The 25,270-nt window shown below is 58.3% G+C and overlaps 1 protein-coding gene across 9 annotated transcripts; it reads left to right on the top strand.

Annotated features, from left to right (window-relative positions):
• The first annotated feature begins 335 nt into the window (after positions 1-335).
• Positions 336-24,856, top strand: RRP1B (ribosomal RNA processing 1B). 9 transcript variants are annotated; one of them, XM_080819699.1, is made up of 16 exons: positions 336-538; positions 7,894-7,976; positions 9,483-9,540; positions 10,750-10,835; positions 11,168-11,229; positions 11,811-11,940; positions 12,756-12,820; positions 13,233-13,411; positions 15,037-15,125; positions 15,702-15,799; positions 16,863-16,882; positions 17,436-17,564; positions 17,983-18,599; positions 20,075-20,227; positions 21,335-21,398; positions 22,287-24,856. In XM_080819699.1, exons 1-16 carry the CDS (start codon positions 409-411, stop codon positions 22,478-22,480), a joined length of 2,157 nt encoding a protein of 718 aa, XP_080675825.1. In that variant the 5' UTR covers positions 336-408; the 3' UTR covers positions 22,481-24,856. The 9 variants fall into 9 exon arrangements, with proteins under 9 accessions (XP_080675825.1, XP_080675824.1, XP_080675826.1 ...); XM_080819698.1 differs by having other exon boundaries at positions 17,433-17,564; XM_080819702.1 differs by lacking the exon at positions 336-538 and adding an exon at positions 854-872 and having other exon boundaries at positions 17,433-17,564.
• The last annotated feature ends 414 nt before the right edge of the window (positions 24,857-25,270 follow it).

Below are 25,270 nucleotides of genomic sequence, written 5' to 3'. Positions count from 1 at the left end.
TCGCCGCCGTGTCTCCCGCGGGGAGCGCCCCGTCGGACCGAGCTCTAGGGAGTGGGCTTCAAGACTCGAGACCCCCGAGACGGTCTTCCGTCTCTTCCGGCAACACGGGCGCTGGCTAGCCGCGCCGCCGAACGCCCGGAGCTGCGGCGACCCACACGCAGCCGAGGCGCGAAGGCGCCCCCGAACCCCGCTGGGCTGCTCGGCCCGCCGCCAGGGTCCGCGCGCTCGGCCCCGGAACGCGCCGCGAGCGCCGGCGGCCGGCGCCTTTGTGACGCCATCAGCCCGCGCCCGCCGCCGCCGCGAGCCGCCTTCTGCGCAGTCGCGGCCCCGGGCTGCTCGGCGGCGGCGGCGGCGGCGGCGGGAGGCTGCGGGCGGCGGGCAGCGGCCGGGCATGGTCCAGCGGGCGCGATGGCCCCCGCCATGCAGCCGGCCGAGCTGCAGTTCGCGCAGCGGCTGGCGTCCCAGGAGAAGGGCATCCGGGAGCGGGCGGTGAGGAAGCTGCGCCAGTACCTCAGCGTGAAGACGCAGAGGGAGACAGGTGGGCGCGGGCGGCCGGCGGCGCCACATGGCGGCCGGGCGGGGGTGGGGTGCGGGGCGCGCGACCCGGGGGGGCTGTCCGTGCGCGTCCGCGCCGCGGGCACCGCCCCCCGCCGGCCCCAGCGCGCCGCGACGGCGACGGGCTGGCTGGGGCGCCCGGAGGCTCGGGGAGTGGGGCGGCGCGGGGCGGGCGGCCGACCCCGGGCCGGGCCCCCGCACCCCCGCCGCGACCCGAGGGCCTCCGCGGGAGCACGTGTTGGCGGGAGTCCGGCGGAGCCGACGGGCGGACCCCTGCGGCCAGCGGCGCTGGGAGCCGGGCGGGCGCGGGAACTGCGGTAGAGTCTGAGCGGAGGGGAAGGGAGGTCCGGGGAAGGGGAGCCCCTGTTGCGGGCTGTTCCGGGCCGGCCTCCGGGGAGGTGAGCGGGTGCGGACAGCGGCGGGGGGAGCGAGCGCGCCCGGAAACGGCTGTCAGAGGAGGGAGACGGAGGCTGTTGGGACGCGAAGCGGGACGAGCGGCGGTGGCCGGGTCCCACCGGGCTCTGTGGTTTGTTCCTGACCAGTGCGAGGCCATCGAAGGGCTCCGTGAGCCCTGGACGCTGCGGGCACCCGTGGGCAGCGGGGCTTCTGTGTCGTGCTCGGACGAGTCTGGGTTTGTTGACTGCGAGCGCTGCTGTCTCCGGAGTCTACCGAGCAGACACCACGGGCCCCTGCGCTGGCCTCCTTAGTGTGGTTATGTCGGGGAGAAATCGCAGAGGGGCACCGAGGAGAGAGAAAACACCGTTTTAGGGAAGTCTGCGGGAAAGGAGGGAGGACCAGATTGCTGCCTTCAGTTCTGCTAGGGATCCCCCGAGAGTCCACTTACTGTCCTGGCTTCCGGGATCCCAAGTCCGCTGAAGGTTCCTGACCCCACGTGGCCAGGGCAAACCTGGCTGCTGTCCGCTTAGATAGATCTTGTGGACAGGGTCGCCCTGCCTGGGTGTCCCAAGGGCACCTTAGACTCAGATGCCCAGAAGTGTTTCATTTTCCTCCCCCTAAAACCTGTTCTCCTCTGCCTCACTTCTGTCCCCATCCACTCAACCTCTGGCTGGGCACACAGTGATGTCCTAGACGCCTTTCCCCATCCTCTCCCCCAGCCCTCATGCACTGTCTCCTGCGTCCTCGTGTTTCATCCTCTGAGTTTCTTTGCCCTCCCTGAGCCCCTTTATGCCATCTAGACTCTGAGCTTGCTTCCTAATCAGTCTCCTTAACTCCGTTTGCCCCTCTCTTGAACCTGTCCCCCACAGACCAGCCTAGGGCATCTTCTAAAACTGTTCTCTTCACGTCCAACCTTCCTGGATTTCCAGGTCTGCAGGCAACGGTGTGTCCTCCCTGTCCTCTCCCACCTCAGCCCCTACATGATGGCCTCGTGCCGGTTCCTGGCTACGGTTTCTCTCCTCTCGGCCTCTGCTTCTCTTGTTCACTCCCGGCGCTCAGTCCAGTGTCACTCCCTCCAAAGTGCCTTCCCTTCCGTCTCACCCTGCCCCGCCAGGGTTCCAGAACAGCCAGTGTGTCCCTGCCTGGCACTTAGCTGCGCCTTCGTTATCTGTCCGTGTGTCATCCTTCCCCAGACAGGGTAAGCATCCATCTGTCTGCTCAGCTGCAAGTAGGAGCATATCCAGGCGAATGCGGGGCTGCCTGTGCACAAGAACAGAGTAAGGACATAAGGGCTGACACGGCCAGACAGAGCTTGTTGCTCAGACCCCTCTGACGAGCAGACCCAGGATCTGAGGGGACACGGTAGTGTGAGGCCAGTGGGCATACACCGGTGCTCCCAAGGTCCTGTTTGGTCAGCACCCATCACACTAAGAGTGACTTAGTTCATGTCTCTTGTTCACCACCATGTCCACCTTGCGTGGAGTACGCTGGGCTTCCGGAAAACGAACTGTACGGCAAGTGTGGTAGGCAGTGACCACGGGGACGGAATAAAAAAGGTCTTTGCCACTGCTGAGCCCCATCAGCATGAAATGCTGGTTGGGGAATAACTTGGCCTGATGTGTGCATCTCGTTGACAGGCTCACAGTTTGTTGTGGGTTTTTTGTTGTTGTTGTTTTAAGATTTTATTTACTTATTCATCGGAGAGGGAGCGCGCACAAGCAGGCAGCAGGAGAAGCAGGCTCCCTGCTGAGCAAGGAGCCCGATGTGAGGCTCCATCCCAGGACGCTGGGATCACGACCTGAGACGAAGGCAGCGGCTTAACCCACTGAGCCACCCAGGCATCCCAGTTTGTTGTGTTTTGTCGTGTGCATAGTAAAGGAAGTACGAAATCTTAGTTTTACTAATACAAAACTGCCCAGCAGCAACGTAGATAGCTTTGTGTTTTGTTCTGGTTTTTTGTTTGTTTTTTAGTGACCTTGGGGTACCTGGATGACTCAGTCAGTTAAGTGTCTGACTCTTAATCCCAGCTCAGGTCTTAATCTCAGGGTCGTGAGTTCAGGCCCCATGTTGGGCTCCACGCTCGGCACGGAGCCTACTTACTAAAAAAATATAAAAGTAATCTCTACACCAAAGTGGGCTCGAACTCACGACCCTGAGATCAAGAGTCGGATGCTCCACCGACCGGGCCGGCCAGGTGCCCTGGTGGCCTTATGATTCTAAAAACAAATTGGAAATCTTTGCAGTGCTTCAAGCAGCTAAATGTTGTTTTGGTGTTTTAACTGTTCGCATGAAGCACTCACAGAATGATCACTGTACGCCGAACGAGAGCTCATGTGTACTCTTCGTTCATTCATGTCTTCAGCAAACACAGCTCCTACTGTGTGCTGTTAGTAGTCTTGGCACTGGGAGTAGAGCAGGCAACAAAAGACAGTTTTATTGATTCTGCAACTTTAAACATTTACATCTGCAGACGTGGGAACGTATCTGAAAATCAACCTTGTGAGCATTTTATTTGTCCTCTTGCTTTCATATGGTGGCACATAAAAGAACCGTGCATCTTAGGGCAATGGGGTCTCAGATTCATTAATGGGGGAAGTATTTCCTCACAGGGATAGGTTTAGGGGGCCTCTGGACCTCATGCAGAGGTGGGGGTGTTTTTAACTGACCGCATGTGGACTCACCGGACCTCAGATGACTCCTGAGCTCATTCGGTGCTCAGAGCGGCAGTCAGGTGTTTCCGTTCCACAGCTCGTGGGAGTTTACTCTGCCCACATCTCACTTCGTGTTCGCCTCGTTTGTTGTGAAGTAACTAAACCCGTATTGTTGCCAGTTTAGTGGCACTCATTTAAGGAAGTCAGCCCCAAGAAGACAGATAAAAAGCAGTTGTGAGCCAAAACTGCTTCGGATGAGTACTTTACCCGCACAGTGAAGAGAAGTTAAATGATGAGCATTTCTCTGTTTTGCTCTAAATGCTTCAAAAATGGGTACTTTAGGCCTCCCTCCGGTTATGGAATGAGTGAGTCACAGGGTGAAAGGTACGGAGAATATAGGCAGTGACATGGTAACGGTGTCGTGTGGGTGACACACGGTAGCTTGTGGCGAGCACCTGAAACTGATGTAACACAGTGTGTCAACTGTAAGTCCATGTGAAAAAAAAAGAAAGAAAAAAATGGGGGGCTCACTGCAGTGTGGGACTCTATCTCTGGGTCATGAGTTTGAGCCCCACGTTAGGGGTAGAGATTACTTCAGAAACGTTTAAAAAAAATGCTCCCGTGTTTTGACCAACTAAATTCCTGGTGAAAACCAGTGATTTTTATACGTATATTGAAAGTTCGTGTGTGCACATGTGGATGGAGACCGTGAGAGATCATAAAACCTACCAGTAGCAGTGACTAGTGCTCTGCTCTTGCAGTGCGCGTCTAGAACATGCTTTTGATTTTGACCCTAACCAGAAACTATGTACATTGTAGGCGAGGGAACAGGCCCAGGGCTGGCCGCTGGCTTTCTGATACAGCACAGCCAGTAGGGAGCGAGCTGGGGCCCAGCCACAGGTTTGTGTCCACGACACTTCACTGCCTCCCAGGGGAAGAAACAGACTATGTGTTCACATCCGGCCCCCTGTCCTGCCTGCGCTCTGGGGTCTGCTATCAGCCCGTTACTGGGTTGGGATCCGTAGTCTTCCGTCATGTGAAGCTCTCCAATACACACACTTTGCCTCTCTGCCTGTTAGAGGTGTGGGTGAGCCCCGCGTGCTTGGTGCGTCAGATTGTCGCTTGGAGTTGATGAGAAGAACCGTCTGGAGAAAAACATACGCTGCGCTATTTTTAAGCGCGTGGCCAAATGTAGAATGCGTAGCACGTGTGATGCCGTCTAGGTTACACACACAGCCATGCGTCTGTGCGTTTCTTTACTACATGTGAGCATTATGTCGGCGCGCAGGGAGGATCCAGAGAGATGCACGCCAGGTCCCTCTGGGGCTCAGGGGGTAGTAAACAAGGCACTTTTGATTGTGTAACTTTTGGTGTAATACATGAATATCTTGTGATAAAAATGTGTCTTTGTTAGTTAAGACTTCTTTTCAGTTACAACTTGACAAAATATCCATGCCAAACTCGTATGTTTCATTTGACTTGTTTGAGAGAGAGCGTGGGTGCGCACGCAAGCAAGCAAGAGGGGGAGGGGCAGAGAGGGGGGAGAATGTCAAGCAGATCCCGTGACCCTGAGCCGAAACCAAGAGTCAGACACCGAACCGACTGAGCCACCCACGTGCCCCCAAGCCAGACCAGTTTTTAGCGGAAACACCAAAGCACAGCTTCACGGAGGAGCTCACCTATCGGCCCCAGAACTGCTTTTCTCCATGGCAGACTCCGCTCCCGACACTGCTTCCCTTCTCCCACAGGCTCCCCGGCACAGGCAGGTGTAGACTGCGTCCTCTTCAAGTCTACAGGGAGGGGGCAGGAGCCTCTGAGAGGAGCTCCTCTGTCCAGCCCTGAACCAGCCCAGTGGCCAAGGGAATTTAGGCGTATTTGGCATCAGCCCCGCTTGCTGGCTCTCCTTTCTGTGGGGCGAGCCCCACCCAGTCCCCTGCCTCCCTCCCCAAGCCCTGCCTACAGGGGATAGCGCTGGACGGGATGGGGTCCAGGGGCCCGCTGGGCAGAGGCAGGGGCTGCCCGGCCCCAGGCCTCACGCGGGAACCAGTGCGCTCTCTAGTTTGCCGGCATTCATGGTTTTCTAGTTTCGTTATGAAGCGTTTTCTGCACAGAAAAAGAACGAAAACAGCCCATGGTAACGCTTCAGTGACCTCATGCCCTCCTTTTCTCCTTCTCTTTCTTAAGGACTCTCAGATGTGTAGAAAACAGACTCACTGTTCCATTTCAGCCCCGTTACTCCCTGCCTGGGTTGTCCCCTCTGTCCACTTCCCCCTTCCACTAGGGTGTCGTGAAGCAAATCGCAGACAGCTCCCCTCCACACGCCTCCCTGTGGCTCTCCAGAGCCTGAGGACTCTTTCTCACACAACCACACTACCAGCATCACACCTTTTTTTTTTAATTCCTTCCCACGAAATAACTGAACTGCTGAGCTCTCCCATCACCACGTGGATTTTTCTGAGCCACAGGATCCAGGCAGGAGCCGGCCGCTGCATCACTCGTTGTCGCTGGGGCTCCTGTCCGTCCTTCCCTTGCAGTATACCAGTTGCTGGGACCCGGCCCCTTGCCCCGGGGAGTTCCCTGCATTCGGTGTTGTGCTGACTGTGCCTTGCGGTCTCATTTGACATACTCCTCTGTCCCCTATGCTTCCCCGCAAACTGGTGTGAACAGATTCGACTTGATGTCGGTTAGTTTTGATTTTTGTAAGAATACTCAGCAGGTGCACCCTGCTCTTCCTGCTGATGACAGTTGTCTCTGCAAGCCAAGGTGCGTCTGATTTATCCACCCTGAGTTCTTGCCCTGACCCACTAACTCATGAATATGAGCACAGGTCACGGACAGAGTTCCTGTGATCCTGAGTGCCGATGTCGCAGCTCTGAGGGGATCTGTCACTCATGCCATAGTCTTGCTAGCGATGGCGGCCCCCAGGTGTGGCTTATTCACAGCAAGATAGGAGGGGTGGGGAAGCCGGTTGCCATGTCGTTTGCCCAACCCCTAAAGGAAATACATCTTAATAAACTTTAGCTTCTGGTATAGTGGTTTGAAGTGAGAACGTATCACAGAGAATGAAAATGCACCGTAATAAAATAGTTGATAGGAGAAAGGTCTTGGGTAACTTGGAAGTCTGTGCACTCCCACTGTGAACGCGCTAACTTCAGTACGTCAAGAGGGATCTGTTCGCCACTTGTTAATTACCTCTCGATGTATTGAAAGTACATTGATGCCTGGTGTATATGTGCTTCTTGGCATTCACCTAGCATTCACCAGTCCTTCTTTGATATTCCAAAAGCATTTTGCTAGTATCTTCTAGTGAAGTGTTAGCACAGACCATTGGGGACATGAGCCAAGCCTCGAGGATTCTGTTTGTTCTCCACAGGCTTGGAAACTCCAAGAATGTACACTTATCTGATTTTTGAGATCCCTTATGTCACTCAGCAATTACTCCATGACACCGGGGGTCTACCCTGGAGCTGGAAGGCTGTGTGTGACTTGCGTCTTGCTCAGGGGTGGTATACGGCTTGAAAATGCGTCTGGACAAGACTAATAAGCAAGGTGATGTCACTTAAAGCCAGGCAGACATTGCCCAGTTAGCGAAAACTGTAACCAGGAGAGAGAGAGGTCAGGGTATAGCCAAGTTTGACCTCTTGGCAGGATCCTTAAAAAGGTGTCTTTGCAAGAATATCGCAAAGCTCTCCAGTTTCCCCAGGGCCAGCTGTGTGGGACTGGGATTTGTAACTGTGTTTTGTAAGAGCAGTGTCAGTGTGGGTAACGCGGCCTGAGTGTGCCGGCGTGAGAGGTGGGCTCTCAGCGGAGAGGGGCACCTAGAGGGAGCTCCTTTTGTAAGTGACCACCTTGCTAGTTGACTTGTTGTTGTGAAGACATGCACTTCCTTACACTACCCAGAGAGTGAGGACGTGCCACCACTCCCACCTGCCCCATAAAGCATAAAACTACATGATCTGCACATGTTTATTTTTATACCCCAAGGAAGTGGATGCTTCAGAATATAAAGGACATTTGTGGGGCACCTGGTGGCTCAGTCGGTGAAGCGTCTGCCTTCGGCTCCAGTCATGATCTCGGCGGGGAGTCTGCTTTTCCTTCTCCTCCCCGCCGCCCCACTCGTGCTCGGTCTCTGCTCGCTTTCAAATAAAACCTTAAAAAAAAAAAAAAAAGACCTTTGTGGGTAAGAGAATGAAAACGTCTGTGGTGTTATTGTCCCCGCTCGCGCGGCGGTTCTAGGCGCCGGGCGGGAAATGCGAGGGCGCTAAGACGTTTGTGCTGTTTTGTCCCCTAGGAGGTTTCAGTCAAGAAGAACTTCTAAAAATATGGAAAGGGCTCTTCTATTGCATGTGGGTGCAGGACGAACCCCTCCTCCAGGTAACATACAGTTCCCTTTGTCGTGTGGCTGGGGTGTTTTGGCCCAGGTGGAGAAAAGGGCTTGCTCGTCTCCTGCTGGGTCCGTGTCCTGTGCACGTAAACGCGTTGTGACGTCACTGCTCAGGGTCCAGCTGCCCACCTCTCGTCCGTCCAGAGAGCGACACTGGGGCCAGGCAGTGAGGTTACCTTTTTAAATAACGAAGATCGTGCCTACAGTGGAGGTTTCGTGTTTCTCTGTCACCGTTTCATAGGTCGTCCCATGGAAGGTTTTACATGACTGCAAATTTTAAAGTTTCTGTTTTGTCTGTTACTGCTGGTGGTCAGTCGCGGCACGGCAGTGGTCTGAGAGCCTGTGAGGACTGGGCGGCCACCTCGCAGGGGGTCGGGATCTTTGTAGACCAAGCCCCGGACCTGCCTCTGACGCCCCAGCCTTAACGTCAGGCGGAGGCTGGGCACAGAGGTGCATGTTCTTCCGGACCCAGCTGCCGTGCACGCTGAGCCCCACCACCAAAGCCGTCTCAGGAGGGGACTCAGTGTGGACAGAGCTTCGCTGCGTGTGCGTAAGAGCAGGCCTGCCTCTGTAGGGCGGAGGGTGAGCCTCGAGGAACGCCAGCTTGAAAGCCCATCACGGCCTTGATGTGTCTGGATTAGCGTGTGCCCCCCCCCCCCGCCCCGCTTCCCCAGGCCGTGTGATGGCACACTTTGATTCACTGCTTTTACTCCACTGAACACATTTTGAGTAGGACAGCAGGGCCAAATATTTTTCAGTTACGTTCAGCAGCGACAGCTTTAGTGGAGGAAGAAAACAGAGGAGCGGGAGTGTCCCTTTCCGCCTGGGAGTTCGTTTAAAGCGGGTGAGGAAGATGTGGGCGCAGACGGAGTGCAGGTCACCCCGACGAGGGCTGTGCTCCTGTCCTGAGCAGGATTCTTTGGTGACCACTCCCCAGGGGAGGTCTCTTCCTAGACCCGGACCACCAAATTCTCCCCACCGGCAGGCTTGCCATGTTGTAGCAGGACTTGACTTCATGGGGCCCTTTGGCCCTGGGCGGAGCCTGCACGGGAGCCCTTCCCCTTCGCTTCCCGCCCCCGCCCGCTCTAGCCTGCTGCGAGCCAGCGGAGGCCGGGACTGTCTGTCCACACGCAGCCCTGAGGAGTGACAGTCCCCGTGTCTAACCGCCAGGGACCCCCTTGCTGACATCGCTGTGCCGTAATTTGGGTGCTAAGGCTAGAATCTCCAGCCCGTGATAAGATGTTTAAAGCCAGGAACTGGCGGCTAGTTTGCCTGTGCGGGTCATTTGCACAGAAACCAGAGCTGCTGTCCCTAACATGCAGCGTGATCCGCAGAGGCATGTCACGTGGCACAGCAGTCCCCTGGGACCGGGACCTGCGCGTGTGGTGGAATTGACGTGGTGACGTGGCCAGAGGTCCAGACACCAGCAGACGCTGTCCCGTCCCGGTGCTGCCGCGTAGTAACCCCGCTGTCTCTCCCCGACCCCGCCTTTGCAGGAGGAGCTAGCGAACACTATTTCCCAACTCGTCCACGTTGTTAACAACTCAGAGGCCCGTAAGTCCTGACGTTTTCATGCTTTTCAAAGCTTCCTCGTCCACCGGCTTGGGTAACTTGCCTGGGAAACTAGGCTCTGTGGTTTCTCCTTCCTTGAGGGTTTCCTTCTCCAGGGGCTTGTTGAGCAGCACCTGGGGCTACCAGTGCGCACCTGGCGGGCGACAGACCTTCCCCGTGGGAAAGCCGTGACCCCGAAAGAGGCATCTTGCGCAGTATCGTGTGACCTCGCACAGGTTTCAAAAAAAAAAAAAAAAAATTATTATTTTTTTTTTTTTGGTTTGTTTTAAAAAATGAAACCCTCCAGAGTCTGTGTCTTCTGAGCTGCCGTAACACGCTCAGGGGCTCTGCGTGCTTGTGCCGGGGCTCGCCAGAGCCTCTGGCGGCCAGGCTGACCTGAAGACCGGAGCCACGGAAGGTCCTCACTGGTAATAAAGTGCGCAGTGAGCCCTCTGTACTAGAAAGACAGACAGAGGGACAGATGAATTATCCCTGAGACACTTGGGCTTTGATTCCGGACAAAGGGAGAAGAGACCACAGAAGAGGCGGTGGGTTCCGCTTAGCGCTCCGCGGCACGGAGCCCCCCACTGGCCTTAGGGACCCCAGCCCACTCGTAACGAGCAGAAGTCTACACGCGGAATATTCTCTAGGTTTTCACATATCAAGGAAGAATTGTGCAAAAAGAAGTAAAAACAGACCGAAAAATTCAACAGTTTATTTTTGGATGGAAGAGTGGTAGATTCACGGCTCAGAAGAGAAAAATAGAACGTTTTGTTAGAGCTCAACCAGCTGACACAGAACGTGAGACTGAAAGCTGAGTTTCTGCGCAGATCGTCCAAGCGCTCGTCAGAATCGATGGCTCTGGATTGGTGGTTAGGTGTAGGCGGGCGGAAAGGGCCCTGTAGATGAGGCTCAGAGAATTTTTGATCTTAATAGAAACACGGCTTTGCGGGGGATAGAGAAAAGCGCTGCGTAGAGCAGTGTGGTTGAACAGCAAGATACAGCCAGCCTTCCTGTTATGACGGGCTTTGTGGAAATGGAAAATAAATTATCGAGCGAGCTTAATTGTTGACCAGATTTTCTAGCTGCCAAAAAAATTCTTGGAAAAAGTAAATAACAGAGAATCCTAGTTTGTTTCCCTGTGTTACTTTCTTGCTGTGTGGTCGTATGTGAGCCCGACACCGGGTTCTCAAAGCCTTTCGTTCGCCGCAGAGCACCTGTTCATTCAGACGTTCTGGCAGACGATGAACCGCGAGTGGAAGGGGATTGACCGGCTGCGCCTGGACAAGTTCTACATGGTAAGACCTGCGCGCCTTCCCCCGTCGGCTTCGGCGGCCTGGGGAGGGCAGGCGGCCGGGCGGCTTCGGAACAGGGGAAGGGTGTCCGTGTGAGGCATGGCGAGGGCTCCTGCGGTCACGGGACAGTATGTGCGTCTGAGCTCAAGGGCGGCTCTGTTTTCTGTCGGTGAGTTTGGGGTCCTTCGTTAGCACTTTCTGATAGAAAGTTCCCTGCGATGACGGTGACCCTATTCTCACTTTGGAGATGCGGCTCTGCCGGTTCCATGGGTCTCTTCCTCCCGCTGACGGACGGACGTTTCTTTCCTTGTGTAACAAAAGTTGTCTCTCTCTAGCTGATCCGTCTGGTCCTGAGGCAGTCCTTCGAGGTTCTGAAGAGAGATGGCTGGGAAGAGAGGTCGGTAAAGTACTGGGACCAGCATTTTGTGGCTTTACAACTTTTAAAGTAGGGGCGCCTGGGTGGCTCAGTGAAGCGTCTGCCTTCGGCTCGGGTCATGCTCCCTGGGATCAAGCCGCGCGTCGGGCTCCCTGCCCGGCGGGGATCTGCTTCTCCCTCTGCCTCTGCCTGCTGCTCCCCCTGCTTGTGGCTCTTTCTGTCAAATAACTTTTTAAAAAAAAACTTTAAAAAATAAAGATGTAAAATAAAACTTTTAAAGTAATAGTGTGTTTTTCAAGCATTTCAATGAGCGAGCTGGGATGAGTTGCCTCATCTCTGCCTTCCGCTCTGCTAACTCCTGGGAGGAGCAGAGTCTCCTTGCACGTGAAGACCTCGGAGCCCGGGAGAGGCTCCTGGAGGGGCCGGGCCCACTTGCGTGTTCTACCCATTGCACGGATTGCTTTTCTCCTCATAACGCGCTCGGCCTCACGCGCTTTGTCACACGGCGGAGCATGAGGACGAACGTGACTGTTTCCTTTCGGGGAAGAGAGAGGCGTTGGCCTGCCGTAGTTCATAGAACCGTGTGTGTGTGGTTTCTCTAGCCGAATCAAGCTGTTCCTCGATGTCCTGATGAAAGAAATCCTGCACCCCGAGAGCCAGTCTCCGAACGGGGTGAAGTTCCACTTCATCGGCATCTATCTGGATGAGCTGTCCAAAGTGGGAGGGAGAGAGGTAAGACGCCACGGGGCTGGCGGTGTCCCGTGGCCACAGCCGGCCTGACCGGGGCACTGGCTCTGCCCGCGGCCCCCGGGCTGCAGAGGAAGCGCTGTGCTCCGCCGCAGGAGCACTGGGAACAGGCTCAGGCTCTTTCAGCAGATCTTCCCCGGCTGGGAGCGCGTGCTGAGCAGCACAGGGCACGCGGGAACACGGGCTGTGCGCTAAGGATGCTCCTGGAGGTCTCACTTAGGGACCATGGGAAGTGACGAACATAATCCAATAGTCGCACAAGGACGGGGTCGCGGTATTGATGTTTTGAAAGGCAGCAGATAAAGCTGTGCTCGCGGAGGCCTCTCTCAAGCGTGGATTCACCCGTGCGTGGACAGTGTGCAGAAGGACACGGGTTCGCTTGCACGTGATTGTCTGAATTTGGGGCTGTCAGCAATCTTTGCTTCTTTATTTTTACACTTTTTTTTTTTACAGGTGTTTTGCATTGAATGCTTTTTTTTTAATTAAAGGGAAGTAGAAATACCACATTTTTAAAAATTGGCTTTTTTTACAGTTTTTGACATTTATGTAAAACCTGTCTATAGGGGAGGGAATGCAGAACAGCACGGGTTAGTGGGCTGGTTCTCTCTGGTCAGTGGCTCACCAGGCGGCTGGAAGACGGCCGTGGCCTTTGGCCTGCCTCCGAGCATCTGGGCGGTTCACGCGCTGGGTTTTGGGTGTGGACAGAACTGTTTTCCAGACCTAACTTGTGTGGAAAAAGTGAATGGCTCCGTTTCCTAGGACGTATCAAGCATTATTTCTATTCTGTTTTTGAATTTCAGCTTTTGGCAGATCAGAATCTCAAGTTTATTGATCCATTCTGCAAAATTGCGGCCAGGACTAAGGAGTGAGTCCCGTGTTTGCTTGTTTGCTTTCGTGGCTTCCTTCGGTGCTTAACCGTGGGAAGTGGTGGTAGAATTGCTGGGAGGCTCGGCACAGGACACCCATGACGGTTTATGCAGAGCCCAGAACAGTTAGACTCTGAATTTCCTTGTGCAGGACGTGAGACGCCCTGAGTCCGGCCTGGGCTCTGCTGGCTTTGACCCCAGACATCCCAGGCGTCACGCCCTCCCACTTCCGTCCACCTTCCCCATGTGGCTGTCCGCTGGCCCCATACCGGTGTGGCTGGCTGGCGCGGGCGCGCTGCTGCCCGGGTGACAGGTCCTGGCAGGCGCTCGGGAGGCTGCGGTGGGCCGAGCGCTGGGCACCCCGGGCTGCGCGTTGTCATCACCTTCTCTCTGCTGTGCTTCCGCCCTCAGTCAGACGTTGGTGCAGACGATAGCGAGGGGTGTTCTGGAAGTCATCGTAGACCAGTCTCCTTCCGGCCCCGAAGAGACCCTCGAGGAACAGAAAACCCAAGTGGGTGAGAGCGCGTTCTCTGAGGAAGAGATGCTGGAGAACGAGGCGGCGTGGAGGAAACCAGTCAGTAAAAAACTGGGTGAGACGATTCTGAACAGTCAGTTTAGACAAAGTTCTCAGCTGAACACTTTTTTTTTTTTAAGATTTTATTTATTTATTTGACAGAGATCACAAGTAGGCAGAGAGGCAGGCAGAGAGAGAGGAGGAAGCAGGCTCCCCGCTGAGCAGAGAGCCCCATGCGGGGCTCGATCCCAGGACCCTGGGATCATGACCTGAGCCGAAGGCAGAGGCTTAACCCACTGAGCCACCCAGGCGGCCCTCAGCTGAACACTTTTTAATGCATTCATGGGAGTCTCACTGCTACAACCTAAGAGTTTGTCGCCGGGGGCCCTGCTGTGGGCCACATCTGGGAAGAGAGGCCAGGGTGTGCTGACACGCAGCTCTGCACCCGGGAGCCCCCTCCGTGCCCGCCACGCCCACGCCTCCTCCTGGTCCTACCAGTCCCCCAGGGTTTCACGTCATTGCTCTTGCTTTGGCTTTTGTTTCTGTTTCGGGTTTTTGGGATTTAAACATCCTAACGAAGTCCTACATCTGCCAGAGGGTCCTGGGCGTGCTCGCTGCGATGGGCATTGTTCCGTGCCACCTCCTTACCTCCGGGGCTCCCTTGAGCCTGTGGGCTGCTGCCGTTGGGGCCGCCCCTGGAGCCCGCATTTCAGGCTGCGGGGCCCCCTGACCCTGACGGTGCTGAGGGGTGCAGCGTTAGGTAAACGGGATGGTCAGAGTGTACGCAAGCTTTTGAAATGTTATATAGACTTTAAAAAGCCGGGATTTCAAAAACTGATGGCCAGAGGAAATTTCAGCATTTTTTACAAGAGGCCACAAAACTACGTACAAGGTGCCTGGTTTGGCACGTGCCCTCAGAAGTCTGGGAGGCTGCAAGAATGACCGTCGTTGGCCCCGCACGGCAGTTACGGGTGACTTCTGCTTCCTTTGTACCTTTTCTACAGCAATTGTGCGTTCTTTTTTAATCAGAAAAACTGTTCTTTTAAAACGAAAGAAGAAAAACTTTAATCTTAAATTCAGCGTAGGTGAGGGGACTAACCAGGTGGCCTCGAGCAGGTGTTGCGTGGTCACGGGGCTGTCCCCAGCTCCATGGGTCTTGCTTGTTGCCTGGGACCCGCGTGCACAGGGCCCTGCGCCACCTTCTCCAGGCTGGGCCCGGAGGCCCCACCACTAACCAGCTGCTAGGATTTGACAAGTTGTGAGTTTTCCTTGGTGATTTCTATCTGCTTCTTCATGGGCATCGGTGCTCTTCTAATTCCTTTTTCAATGTTAAGAGTCGCGTCATTAATAATGTGTCTGCCGAGGCAGCCCTATGAGACGTTAGTGCGTCGTCTCAAATTTACCTGAAACCAGGACAGACTCCCAAGTGCTCTGCTCCCATGTGCCCGGGCCTCCTGTCCCCGCTGGGGTCGACAGGAAGACGGAGCACCGGAGGGCACTGAGGGCAGCAGAGGTTTTGTCTGTGATGTCATTGAAAGGCAAAATGTGCAATTTGTCCGGGACTTCCTTTAACAGACTTCTTAGGGAGCTGACAGATGTGTCGGCAGGGTTTTCTCTGTGCAGAGACAGAGACAGTGGCTCCTGCGGAAGCAGTCGTGGCCATGTGTTTGAGGAGCCCTGTCTCTGGGTGTGTTTTGATAGCGCTGGGCAAGCAGCAGTCCGGGAAGGACGGGGTCCACGACGACGGGGAGCCTGGAGGGCGCCTGGAGGACGCCGGGCCCCTGCTCCAGGTTGGTAGAACGCGGACTCGCTGTGGCGAGGCCTGGCTAAGTGGGAATTAGGGTCACAGCTCATTATCCGCACGGCCCAAGTGCGCAGTCGTCCTTAATCCCTTCGCTCGCTGACGTCCTCTTCCTTACGATGAGCTTACTGGAGACGAAGGGGACGGAATTTTGAAAGATGTCAGTCTTCACTTTGGCTTGAACCATAGATCCCGTTCCCTACAACAAAGGCAGCCCCGTGCTTTTCCAGTAAAGGTTACCGTGCTGCCAAGCGCGAGTTGGACATCTAGATGAAATTTACAAAGACGCACACCCAGCCAAGTTTCATGGGGTGTGGTTTGCCACGACTTTTTTTAAGGAGAGAATTAATAGAACAGGTGAGAACGAGCATCCCCCAGCAAGAAGTAGAACAGATTTTTCAAACACGGCCCCGAACTTTTTGGTCACTGAGTCTTAGCCCTCACCTGTGGACCATCCTGCTGAGCGTGCCCGGAGTCCCACGCCACCGGTGTCTGTCACCAGCGGAAGGGACTTTCTAAGAGTGGGTTCTCCTGCGGGTCACATTTCGCTGCTCTTCTCGCACAGTTCGACTACAAGGCTGTGGCCGACCGACTTCTAGAAATCACTAACAAGAAGAACATCCCTCCCTTCAACAGGAAGCGTCTCTCCAAGCTCATCAAAAAGTAGGTGACTAGCGGGCGCGGCCCGTATTCGCACAGCTCACGGGGGAGGGTGCGTCCCCTCCCCACTACCCCCTGCCCGGCCTCCAGCATGTCTGGCCATGGCATGTCCCTGAAAGGTTTCAGGCAATGGCCACTCCCCTGCCCGCATGCGGCCGCCTCCTAGTGCTACAAAGAGAAGTGGTGGCAGCTGGCGTCAGCAGAGCCAGAAATTGCAGCGTAGGCAAGTCGCTCGGGTGTGATCAAGGCCCCTCATCGCTCCCCTCCCGCTCCCTCCCTCCGCCCCGCTGTGGGGATGCCGGAGAGCGGCTGCACCTGTAACTCGGAGCAGCAGACGGGACTGCCGCCATGTGCACAGCCGCCCCCCTGAGCACTGGACGTGAGTCCACGCTGCGGAAAGCCCTGTAGTACGGCTTCTCTGATTTCCCCACTGCCCACGGGGCTCGCCGGCGTCCCAGCTGGCAGGTGGCGGAGCCGGGCTCGGGCCTGCTCCCCGCGCCCCCAGAGCTCTGCCCCCCACCAGCACACAGCCCCCACGCTTCCCATGTGCTCCAGCCCCGGCCCCGCGGGGAGCGTTTTCTCCACCAGGTGAGCAGGGAGGACAAGGGGCTGTCGGCAGGGAGGGAAGCTATTCCAGCGCGGAGAAAGAAGTTGTCATTTCTTTTTTTTTTTTTTTAAAGATTTTATTTATTTATTTGACAGACAGATCACAAGTAGGCAGAGAGGCAGGCAGAGAGAGAGGGGGAAGCAGGCTCCCTGCTGAGCAGAGAGCCCGATGCGGGGCTCGATCCCAGGACCCTGGGATCATGGCCGCGGCCAAAAGCAGAGGCTTTAACCCACGGAGCCACCCAGGCGCCCCAGAAGTTGTCATTTCTTCTGTTCTGTGTGAACGAACCGAGACGGTCTCCAGGCCGCCGTGTCCTTAAGCGCAGTTGGTCCTCCACTTCAGGCCTCTGGCTCCCGGCACCCTTGGCCTGCCCAGACGGCGCAGTCTGAGCGTCAGGTCGTGTGTGCGTGGAATACAGAAGAGAGGGCTTTCTTCAGGGGCCGTTGTTCTGTGTTTCAGGTTCCGGGATCTCTCCGAAGGTGAGGAGGCCGGAGGATTGCAGCGGGTGATGGTACTTGCTCGTGGCCCCGCTGGGGCAGTCCCGGCCAATGCTGAGAAACGGACGGAGAGGCGCTGGGAGCGTTAGCAGCAGCCCTGACCTGTGAAGGCCGTCCGCTAGGCAGAGCTCCTGCCCCGCCACCGTGCGCCCAGGCCGCAGCAGGGCAGAGGGGGTCCTTGTCATTTCAACGGGGCGATTTCTGTTGGTCCAGGAAGCTTCCGGTTTGATTTTTCAGGAAAAAGGAGTCGACCTCTTAGGCTCCCTTTTCTCTGCTGTCATGGTCGTCGTGCCCCTGGGGAAAAGCTGTCGTCCGTGGCCAGCGCCATGGGAGCGAGGGTGGCTGAGCCCCAGGGGCCCCGCTGTCAGCGTGTTCCCCCACGGATGCCGTCCCTGCGTCTGCAGCAGCTTTGGGTTGGGGAGGTCGTGAGAGCAGGGATGAGGATGGGGACATAGGGTGGAGAAGCTTCCCGGGCGAGGCGGGTGCGGGGTCTTGATGGTCTCGGCTGACGAGCGGCGGCTCTGGGGTCCAGCAGGCAGCGTGTCTCAGCTCGGTTTTGTGGACGGCGTTTCTGCTGATGAAGATGACCAAACCCTCAACCGAGGAAGGCAGAAGAGAAAAGGAAATAAAGTTCTAGAGAGAACAGAGCTGGAGAAGGAGCGAGGTGAGCCGCGAAGCTGGTGCTGGCGAGGGAGGAGGGCGAGGCGGGCGCGGGCCGCCATCGGGGAGTGCTGGGAGGCCTGGCCCCAGATGGGGCTCCTGGCGGCTGGAGAGGAAAGAGCTGAGTGTCGTGGCTGTCCGGGGGACCACCCACAGCCTCCCGGAACGAAGAGCCTGTGTTCGCTCCTGGGGGCGCCTTCAGGGGCAGTGCGCAGGTGCGTCAAGAGCATGGGACACAGCACCCCCCTTAGCTGGTGTTCACGTCCGCCCTGGCTCTGCGGTTCCCGCGGGCCTGAACGCGGCTGCGGGAACCGGTCTTCAGAGGCTCTGGTCCTGGCTGGGCCAGGGAAAGCAAGGCGCCCGACAAAGCCTGCAGCCACCCCCACGTCGGACACTGTTCATGGGCTCCGTTGTCTTTCTAGGAAACAAGTTGTCTCTTGCTGAGGAAGAGGAGAGCGAAGCCAGTGTTCAGAAGAGAAAAAGGAAGAAGAAGAAGAAGAACCACCTCCAGCCTGAGCATTTGGGGTCGGAAGCCACGGCCCCAGAGCAGAACGGGGGTGGCGAGCCGGAGGCCAGTGCGGGCAGAGCCCCGAAGACGCCCGTGGAGCCAGGGACAGTGGCCACCCCGGGCCCCCAGGTGCAGAGCGGTGTGGAGCCCGCCCCAGTGCACAGCAGGAGAAAACGGCCCAGGAAGAGGAGCCCCAGGGTGCAGGGCGGGAGCGTGGAGACTGCGTCACCCCTGCCTCCGGAGGACGCGGCTCCAGGAGCCTCCCCGGCCGGTGGGGCCCCCATCCCGAAGAAGAAGCGGAAACTGGGAGCCCTCCCGGTCAACGGCAGCGGCCCTCCGGCGCTGGCCTGGCCCCTGTCCCCGGGCGGGAGGCTGAAGAAGAAGAAGGGGGAGCCCAGCAGCCTCGACCCACACAGCCCAGCCGGTCAAAGAGCTACCGTCCTGAAAAAGAGGAAGAGGAGGGAGGAGAGGCCTGAGTCTGTGTCGCTCGGCGGGGTTCCAGAGTCCGAGGCCACGCTCGGCCCAGCTCCGGTAAGACCGCCGGCCCCGATCTGCGGGGGCAGAGGTGGGGGGACAGGCCAGAGTCCGGGCCGAGGAGCAGCCCTGGTCTGTAACAGCCCCGGCCACCGAGGAAATACGCCAGTGCCCTGGCGCCCCCGCCCCAGCAGGCTGCTCCCCCCGCGGCTGCAGAGGGGCCAGCCCCAAGCCAGGCGGGAGTGCCCCTGGCCGAGGACATTGCCGCCCTGCCGTATACACGGGCGGGCGTCCCCACCAGACCTTGTTCTCCTGTTCCTTCGTCAACTCCCAAGCAACCTTTGGTCCTTTTGGGGCCAGTTCTCTTACCTTTCTTGCTTATCTTTTTAATGGAAAACCTGTCTGCCTGTTTGTGCTTACGTGTCTGGAGCCCGGCTCTGGATCTTTCCTTTGCCCTCCACCCCACTGTGTGGCCACCTCGACACCCGGCAGAAGTAGTTACAAACCCTGCGACCCACCGAGCTGTCAGTTCTTACTCCCTGGCCCTTCCCGGACGGGCTTGCTGCCCGCATCCAGCATGCACATGGGCGGGCACTGCTGGGCGGCACCCAGGGAGCCGAGGCCGTGGGTCAAGGGCACCCGTGTGTGCTCAGCTAAGCGCTATTCCCAGGCTAACGGTGCTTCTGACCAGTTAGGTTGGTGAGTCTGTGCTTGGGAAAAGTCTCAGCTGGGGAAACACACAGGATCTGTCCTCTGGGCTCTGGGAAGCCTGGTCTTGCCTTAGACCGTCCCCTGCGCAGCTCTGTCGCTGGTACCACCATCCCTCGGCCCCCACGCACCATTCATTTGGTCTCTTTCTTCGCTGAGACTATCCGAGAAATCTAGTCTTATTTCTCAGGCCCAGACAGTTTTCCTTAGCACTGGAACTATTGCTAAATAACCCACAGGGTCAAGGGAGGGTTTTCCTCTCAAAAGCGGTCGTGTGTCTCTCCCGTGGGGTGCTGGCGTGTGAGAGAGGCCCCCCAGGTCTGCCCCTTGCTTACAGCACCGTGGGGTCTGCTGAGGGAAGGCATTAGCTTCCAAGCTAGGAACGCCGAGACCCTGCAGAAACCAGCAGCGTGACGTCAGCCGGAGCAGGGGCCTCGCCAGGGGCGGCGGTTGGTTGCCACACACCCGGGGAGGGTTGTCTGCGGGTCCTAACTGGGACCTCGTGCTCACTCTTCTGTCCCCGATGTCTCAGTGCCCGGTGAGGTCTTTGGTCAGAAATGAGAAAATGAGTTGCCGTGTCACAGGTGGTCTTTGAAAGGCAGGAGTCTTCAGAGCAGGGAGAGCTGAGTCGGAAGATGGATAAACGCGGCTTCTTGTGGCTGAGCAGCTGGGAACCCTCGGCCGTGTGGGCCCGGAGTCCACACCCGCCGAGTCCGAGAGCCGTGTCAGGCGGGGGGTGTCTGAGCTGCAGACGCAGCATCCCGCGGGCCCCGGTCCCCCCTCGCACGCGGGTGTGACCTCTCCTCTCTCCCCTCCCTCCGCAGGGGGATGGGGGCGTTTCCAGCCCCTCGAAGAAGCGCCCGTTGAGGCCAGAGAATGACTTTGTGCGGTTCGACACCCCTTTCTTACCAAAGCCGCTGTTCTTCAGAAAAGCCAAGAGCAGCACTGCTGTCGCCTCTGTGCCCCGTGCCATGCAGGTGCGTGAGCTCAGCCCCGCAGGCCGCCCCCAGCCTCCCTGCAGTCGCACAGCCCGCTGCCGCCTGGGAGCCACACACCTGGGTGCTGGGCACTGGGCCTCAGGCCCCACTGCCAGCCCGTGGAGCCTTGGTCTGCTGTGCCGGGGGTCCCCAGGGCAGGGGTCGCACAGGCTCGTCTCTCGGTGATCTGGGATGGCCTGAGGGATTGGCTACGGGGATTGCAGGCGCTCGGGTGAAGCATCATCTTTGAATTCCTGGGAACAGGGGAGGCCTGGAGGAGGTCAGCAGGGGTCACTGCCTAGGACGCAGGGGAGATCGGTCAGGGTTGGGGAGGGAGTGGCCGCTGCTCCCGGAAGGCCGGGTCGGGGTCATGGTAAAGCACATGGCCAGCTCCGCCAGGTGCCGGTGGGGGTGTGCAGCCAGGTGCAGACCGAAGCCGAGTGGGCTGGGGGCTGCTGGGCTGGCCCCGCCGGGAGGCCCACAGCACAGGAACCGTTCTGGAAAAAGGAGGTGCTGCCGCAGTACCTTCTCGAACTAGCAGAGGGGCGACCGCCTGTGTTAGCCGCGTACGCGTACCGTGTCCCCGGGACACCTGCTAGATGCCTCCATGGACAGGAGACAAGTTCCTGTCCTAAAATCTGTATGGCCTTAAAGCACGAATGGTGTGGGCAGAACTGGGGGGGTTCACCAGAAATGGGGCGTTTCATCATGCAGGGCAGGCCCCCACCCGGAGTCTTCCAGACAGAAGACAACTTGGCTAACTCTCATGAGTCGTTAGAACCCCCGATCTGTCTGTGTGTGAAACATGTGTGGGGGAGCATGTGTGCTGCCCCCCAAAGCCGGAGTCCATCCCTGGTGTGTGTAAGACCGTGAAACCCCAGGTGGGTGGGCGACTTGCCGCTCTGAAGAGCTGAGCTCTCCCATCAGCTGGGAGGTTCAGACCTCACGCTGTGCCCTGCGTCGCCCCCAGGATGCTGCCGTGTGCCCAGAAACGCCAGGCCCAGGGCTGGCCCGTCCTGATGGAGGGTTTCCTGGGGGCAGTGCGGTCCGCCCAGCCGAGCATCCCCACCATTGCATCTCATTCCCTTTGTCGCTCTCCCTTTGCAGCGAGACAAGACGCCATCCAGCTCCAAGAAAGTCACCTTTGGGCTGAACAGAAACATGACCACAGGTGAGTGTGGGAGACGCAGGCCTTGACTAGTCCTAAGCCAGGACGGAAGTCCCGCCACCAGGCTTTCGGTGGGGCGGCCAGGGTTGGGTGCAGAGGGCTTTCCTTGGGGCCTCTGGACGGGGTCTGCCTGGGAGGAGATGCGGTGAAAAGCCGTCTCGAGCCTGGACCGCCCAGAACACGCACGGCTGGCCTGGCCTGGCGTACCGACGGACGGTGGCCAGCCGTGGCTGCCTTGGGAGCCACGGCCCAGGGGAGACAGGAGGAGGGACGTTCTCGTCTGGTTGCTTTTAGTCTTGGGGCCGTCGGCTTGTTTTGTCTTGTTAACGGAAGCCAGACTCTAAAAGAATGCAGTGTGTTTAAGACCTGATTCTTCGAAGGGCTCACCAGTAAATGTGTGCGTGTGTGCACGTGCGTGTGTGCACGTGTGTGTGTGAGGAGGGAAGGGACCATCCGGCGGCCCTGAGAGGCCCCGGGGCTTGCAAGGCCTTGTTCGGGAGCTGGAGACAGCGGTGGGGCGCCAGAGGGCTGGAAGGAAAGTCTCGCGGCCGCTCGAGCCTCAGGCTCATCCGTGTTCCCTGAGCGCCCCTGAGCCCCCGAGTCCCTCCTCTTAGCACCGGACCCACCGGCCCTCCCCTCCCACGGTGCCCGCAGACATTGGTTCATTCATCCCCGTGAGCCGGGATGCCGGCTCTGTTTCCTCCTGAAGCTCCGGGCCCGCTCTCGGCCTCAGGACGGGCACTGCCCTGCTGGGGTGCACGGCCCGGCTCCCGTGGGAGCCGCCAGCGGTGTGAATTGGCGACAGTGCCTGTGGGGGACGCTGCTTGGCCGGGGGAGGCAGGTCGGAAGTGCTGCTCCATTAACGTGGGGCATCGCTTTCATCCGGGCCAGAGTTCAAGAAGACGGACAAGAGCATCCTGGTCAGTCCCACGGGCCCCTCCCGAGTGGCCTTCAACCCTGAGCAGAGGCCCCTGCATGGAGTGCTAAAGACCCCCACGAGCTCGCCCACCAGCACCCCGCCGGGGACCCGGAAGCTGCTGCCTGCCACGCCAAAGAGGAGGCCGACGGCTATGGACTTCTTCTAGTAGCAGCAGAACCTCTCAGACTGCGTTTGTACAGAGAGTCTATAAATTATAACTTTAAGAAGGTGGGGCGTTTTCTCTTGTTTTCTGAGTCCCCGTGAACTCTGTGTATACAAGGTGTGAGCAGGCGCTGCGGGCCTCTGCCTGAAGGTTTTGCTACACACGCCGTCGGTGTGAGCTCTCCGGGGCCTGGCGTTTGCGGTGACTTCTGGGACCCCCACCAGCCTGGGAGCCGAGCACAGTGACCATCCGTCACGTGGCACTGAGGCCGCAGGAGCCTGGAGGCGGCGGCGGACGGCCTAGCTCGGGCGCCCAGCAGTGCGGCAGCCGTGGGGGCTGGCTGCCGGCTTCTTCTGGTCCCCCCACCCCCGGCACACAGGCCTTCGTCCCCCGGTCCGCGGACGTCTGGCAGTCCGTGCCGGGGAGACGCCCGCAACCCGACCAGCAATAACGTGGACCTGCAGGAGGGGCGGGGAGGGGAGAGCCTCCGCCCTCGGGACGCCCCTTCCCTCCCCTGGGCCTTGTTTCCCTGCGTGTTCCTACCTCTCAGGCCAGCCCAAAGTGTCTTGACCGGTGAGCGGCCCTCCTCGGCGCTCACCCGCGACGGAGCACACTCCTTGCTCGGGGTCCCGCGCTCGGGTCGCCCTCCTTCCCTTCCGTGGGAGCCTCCGAGCCTGCCGGAGTGACCGCCTTCACGGAAGCCGCTCTCCCGACTCCCGGCGGAAAGGCGTCGCTTGGCAGGCGCGGCGGCAGCGTCCGGCGGCCTGCGTTCCCGCTGGAAGCCGGACATCAGCCTCGGAGAACCGCCTGTGCGTATTCATCTGGTCGCGGCTCCCTTTCCTCCGAAGTGTGGAAGCTCGCGCTGAAGGTTCCTGTAGACTCCCGCTTCCCGCTCGCTGCGGGTGTCGGAGGCAGGTGCTCAGGCTTCCGCCAGAGGAGCGGGGACGGGGTGTGGGGAGGCGCGTTCGGGAATCACGTGGTCACCCAAGGGGAGTCCCTGGGCCCCCGGCTCCCGTCAGAGTTTACGAGTACAAATCCCAGACCTCAAGAAAAGGAACGAACTCGGGGTCTGTAATGTGGGTGCGGGGGTGCTCAGTGCTGCCCTGGCACGCGCTGTCCGCTCAGGGGACCTCGGGCCTCCCGGGAGTGCGGGCTGCCTCCCCCTTCCTGCCTCCACCCCCTGCAGGCCCCCAGGGCTGCCTCAGGGGGACCAGCCCCCACTTCGCCTGACCAAGGAGGCCCCCTTGGTGGGATGTGACTCTGGTTTCTCCGTCACGTCGCCGGGGTGGGGCTCTGTCTGCAGATACGCCCCGCTGGAGGTCAGGCGGCCTGTGCAGGGCGAGAGGGGCGCGCGCACCTGTCCTCTGCCTGCTCTGTAGTGAAGTTCGGTCCTGATTTAGTCCCTGAAAGAAGACGTGACTCGACTGAGCCGTCAGTCCCTGTAACGGGAAGTCCCGCGTCCGAGATGCTGGGGCGGTAAGACAGAACCAAGGCGGATCATGGCAGAAGCTGAGATTGGAAGAGTCGCGTATTTTTAACTTTTTGTCCAAGAAAAAAGTATTCCATTACCGTTGGCCAGATTATTTTTCTAACGGTTTTTATTTTAGCTTTAAAGATGGGCCGTGCAGTCCAGTGGGCTTGAGATGTTGTAGCGAGACACCCGAGGGCACAGTTGGGTGAACACAGGGAGCTCCCGTCACGTGCACGGCGGCCTCTGCTGCTCGGGGAGATGGGCCTGCTGGTGAGGCCGCGCCTCGGGACTCGGGTCCAGGAGCGACCGGGGGTCCTGTCCCTCCCTCTCTCAGTCTGTCCTGACTTACTCCGTGGGTAAGTTAGGTAGGTTTACGGGGGCGTATTTTTAATGCCTAGATTTTGGCAACAAAGGAAGGAAGAAAACTTTTTTAATTCTCATTACACACACACACGAGTGTGTTGCACAAAGAAATGTATTTAGAATACCAGTTTTCTATGCGGTGCATGTCATTTTCCCAGGCAGAGTTGCTAAGGGGACTTGGAAGTCCAAAACTGGAAACCACTTACGTTAACGCTGGTGATCTGCTGTTTTGGAAAACAGTCCCTTCCTGCCCCCGACCCGGTGTCTGGTTAGTTTTGTACAATTTGGTACCACACTTTATAAATGCGTAGTCCTAACTCCTGTGTACCCACAGGCACAAAGGAGGGTCAGGGACGTGCGGAAGCGCTTGTTGGTATTGGAAAGGACATAAAATGGAAGCTGTCTTTTGATCTGTGTGTTTTCTCTGGATTTACCCGGCTCTGCTGGCAAGAACCATGTGTTGACGATCGGTCTGTACTTCTGTCTGCAGTGTGTGTCCATCGCATCCAAGCCAAGTCCAATAAACAAAATCTCTCTTTGCACTCACGTTAGTCCTTGATATTGTGCGCCTCTGGGGAACGACCAGAAGGCAGGGGGTTGGCGGATGCTGACGTCGGCCCACATGCCTGACGAGGAGGCTCGGGGCCCCTACCCCGAGCCCGTGAGGGGCTGCCGGGCGCGGCTCCCGGACGCTTCAAGCATCCCCGCAGCTGCCCGCGCAGGACCACCACTACCGGCCCGACGCCTCTGCTCCCCGGGCCTCGCCTCCACGCGTTAGCAGAGAGGTGTCCGTGTCCCGGGGCAGAGACACCCAGCTCTGTCCCGGAGACCGGCCGGCACTGCAGCGTGAGGCCGGTCTGCCGGGTGACCTGCCGCAATGCGTGGGGGGGCCGGCGACGGGCTCCGTGGGTGGGTGGGCGGGCGGGCGCCAGGGCTGTGCTCCAACTTGACCTGCACGC

The sequence above is a fragment of the Martes martes genome, assembly GCF_963455335.1.
Source record: "Martes martes genome assembly, chromosome: 1".
Classification (NCBI taxonomy): domain Eukaryota; kingdom Metazoa; phylum Chordata; class Mammalia; order Carnivora; family Mustelidae; genus Martes; species Martes martes.
Note: the sequence above shows the minus strand (reverse complement) of the source record. Positions and strands in the feature narration are given on the sequence as shown.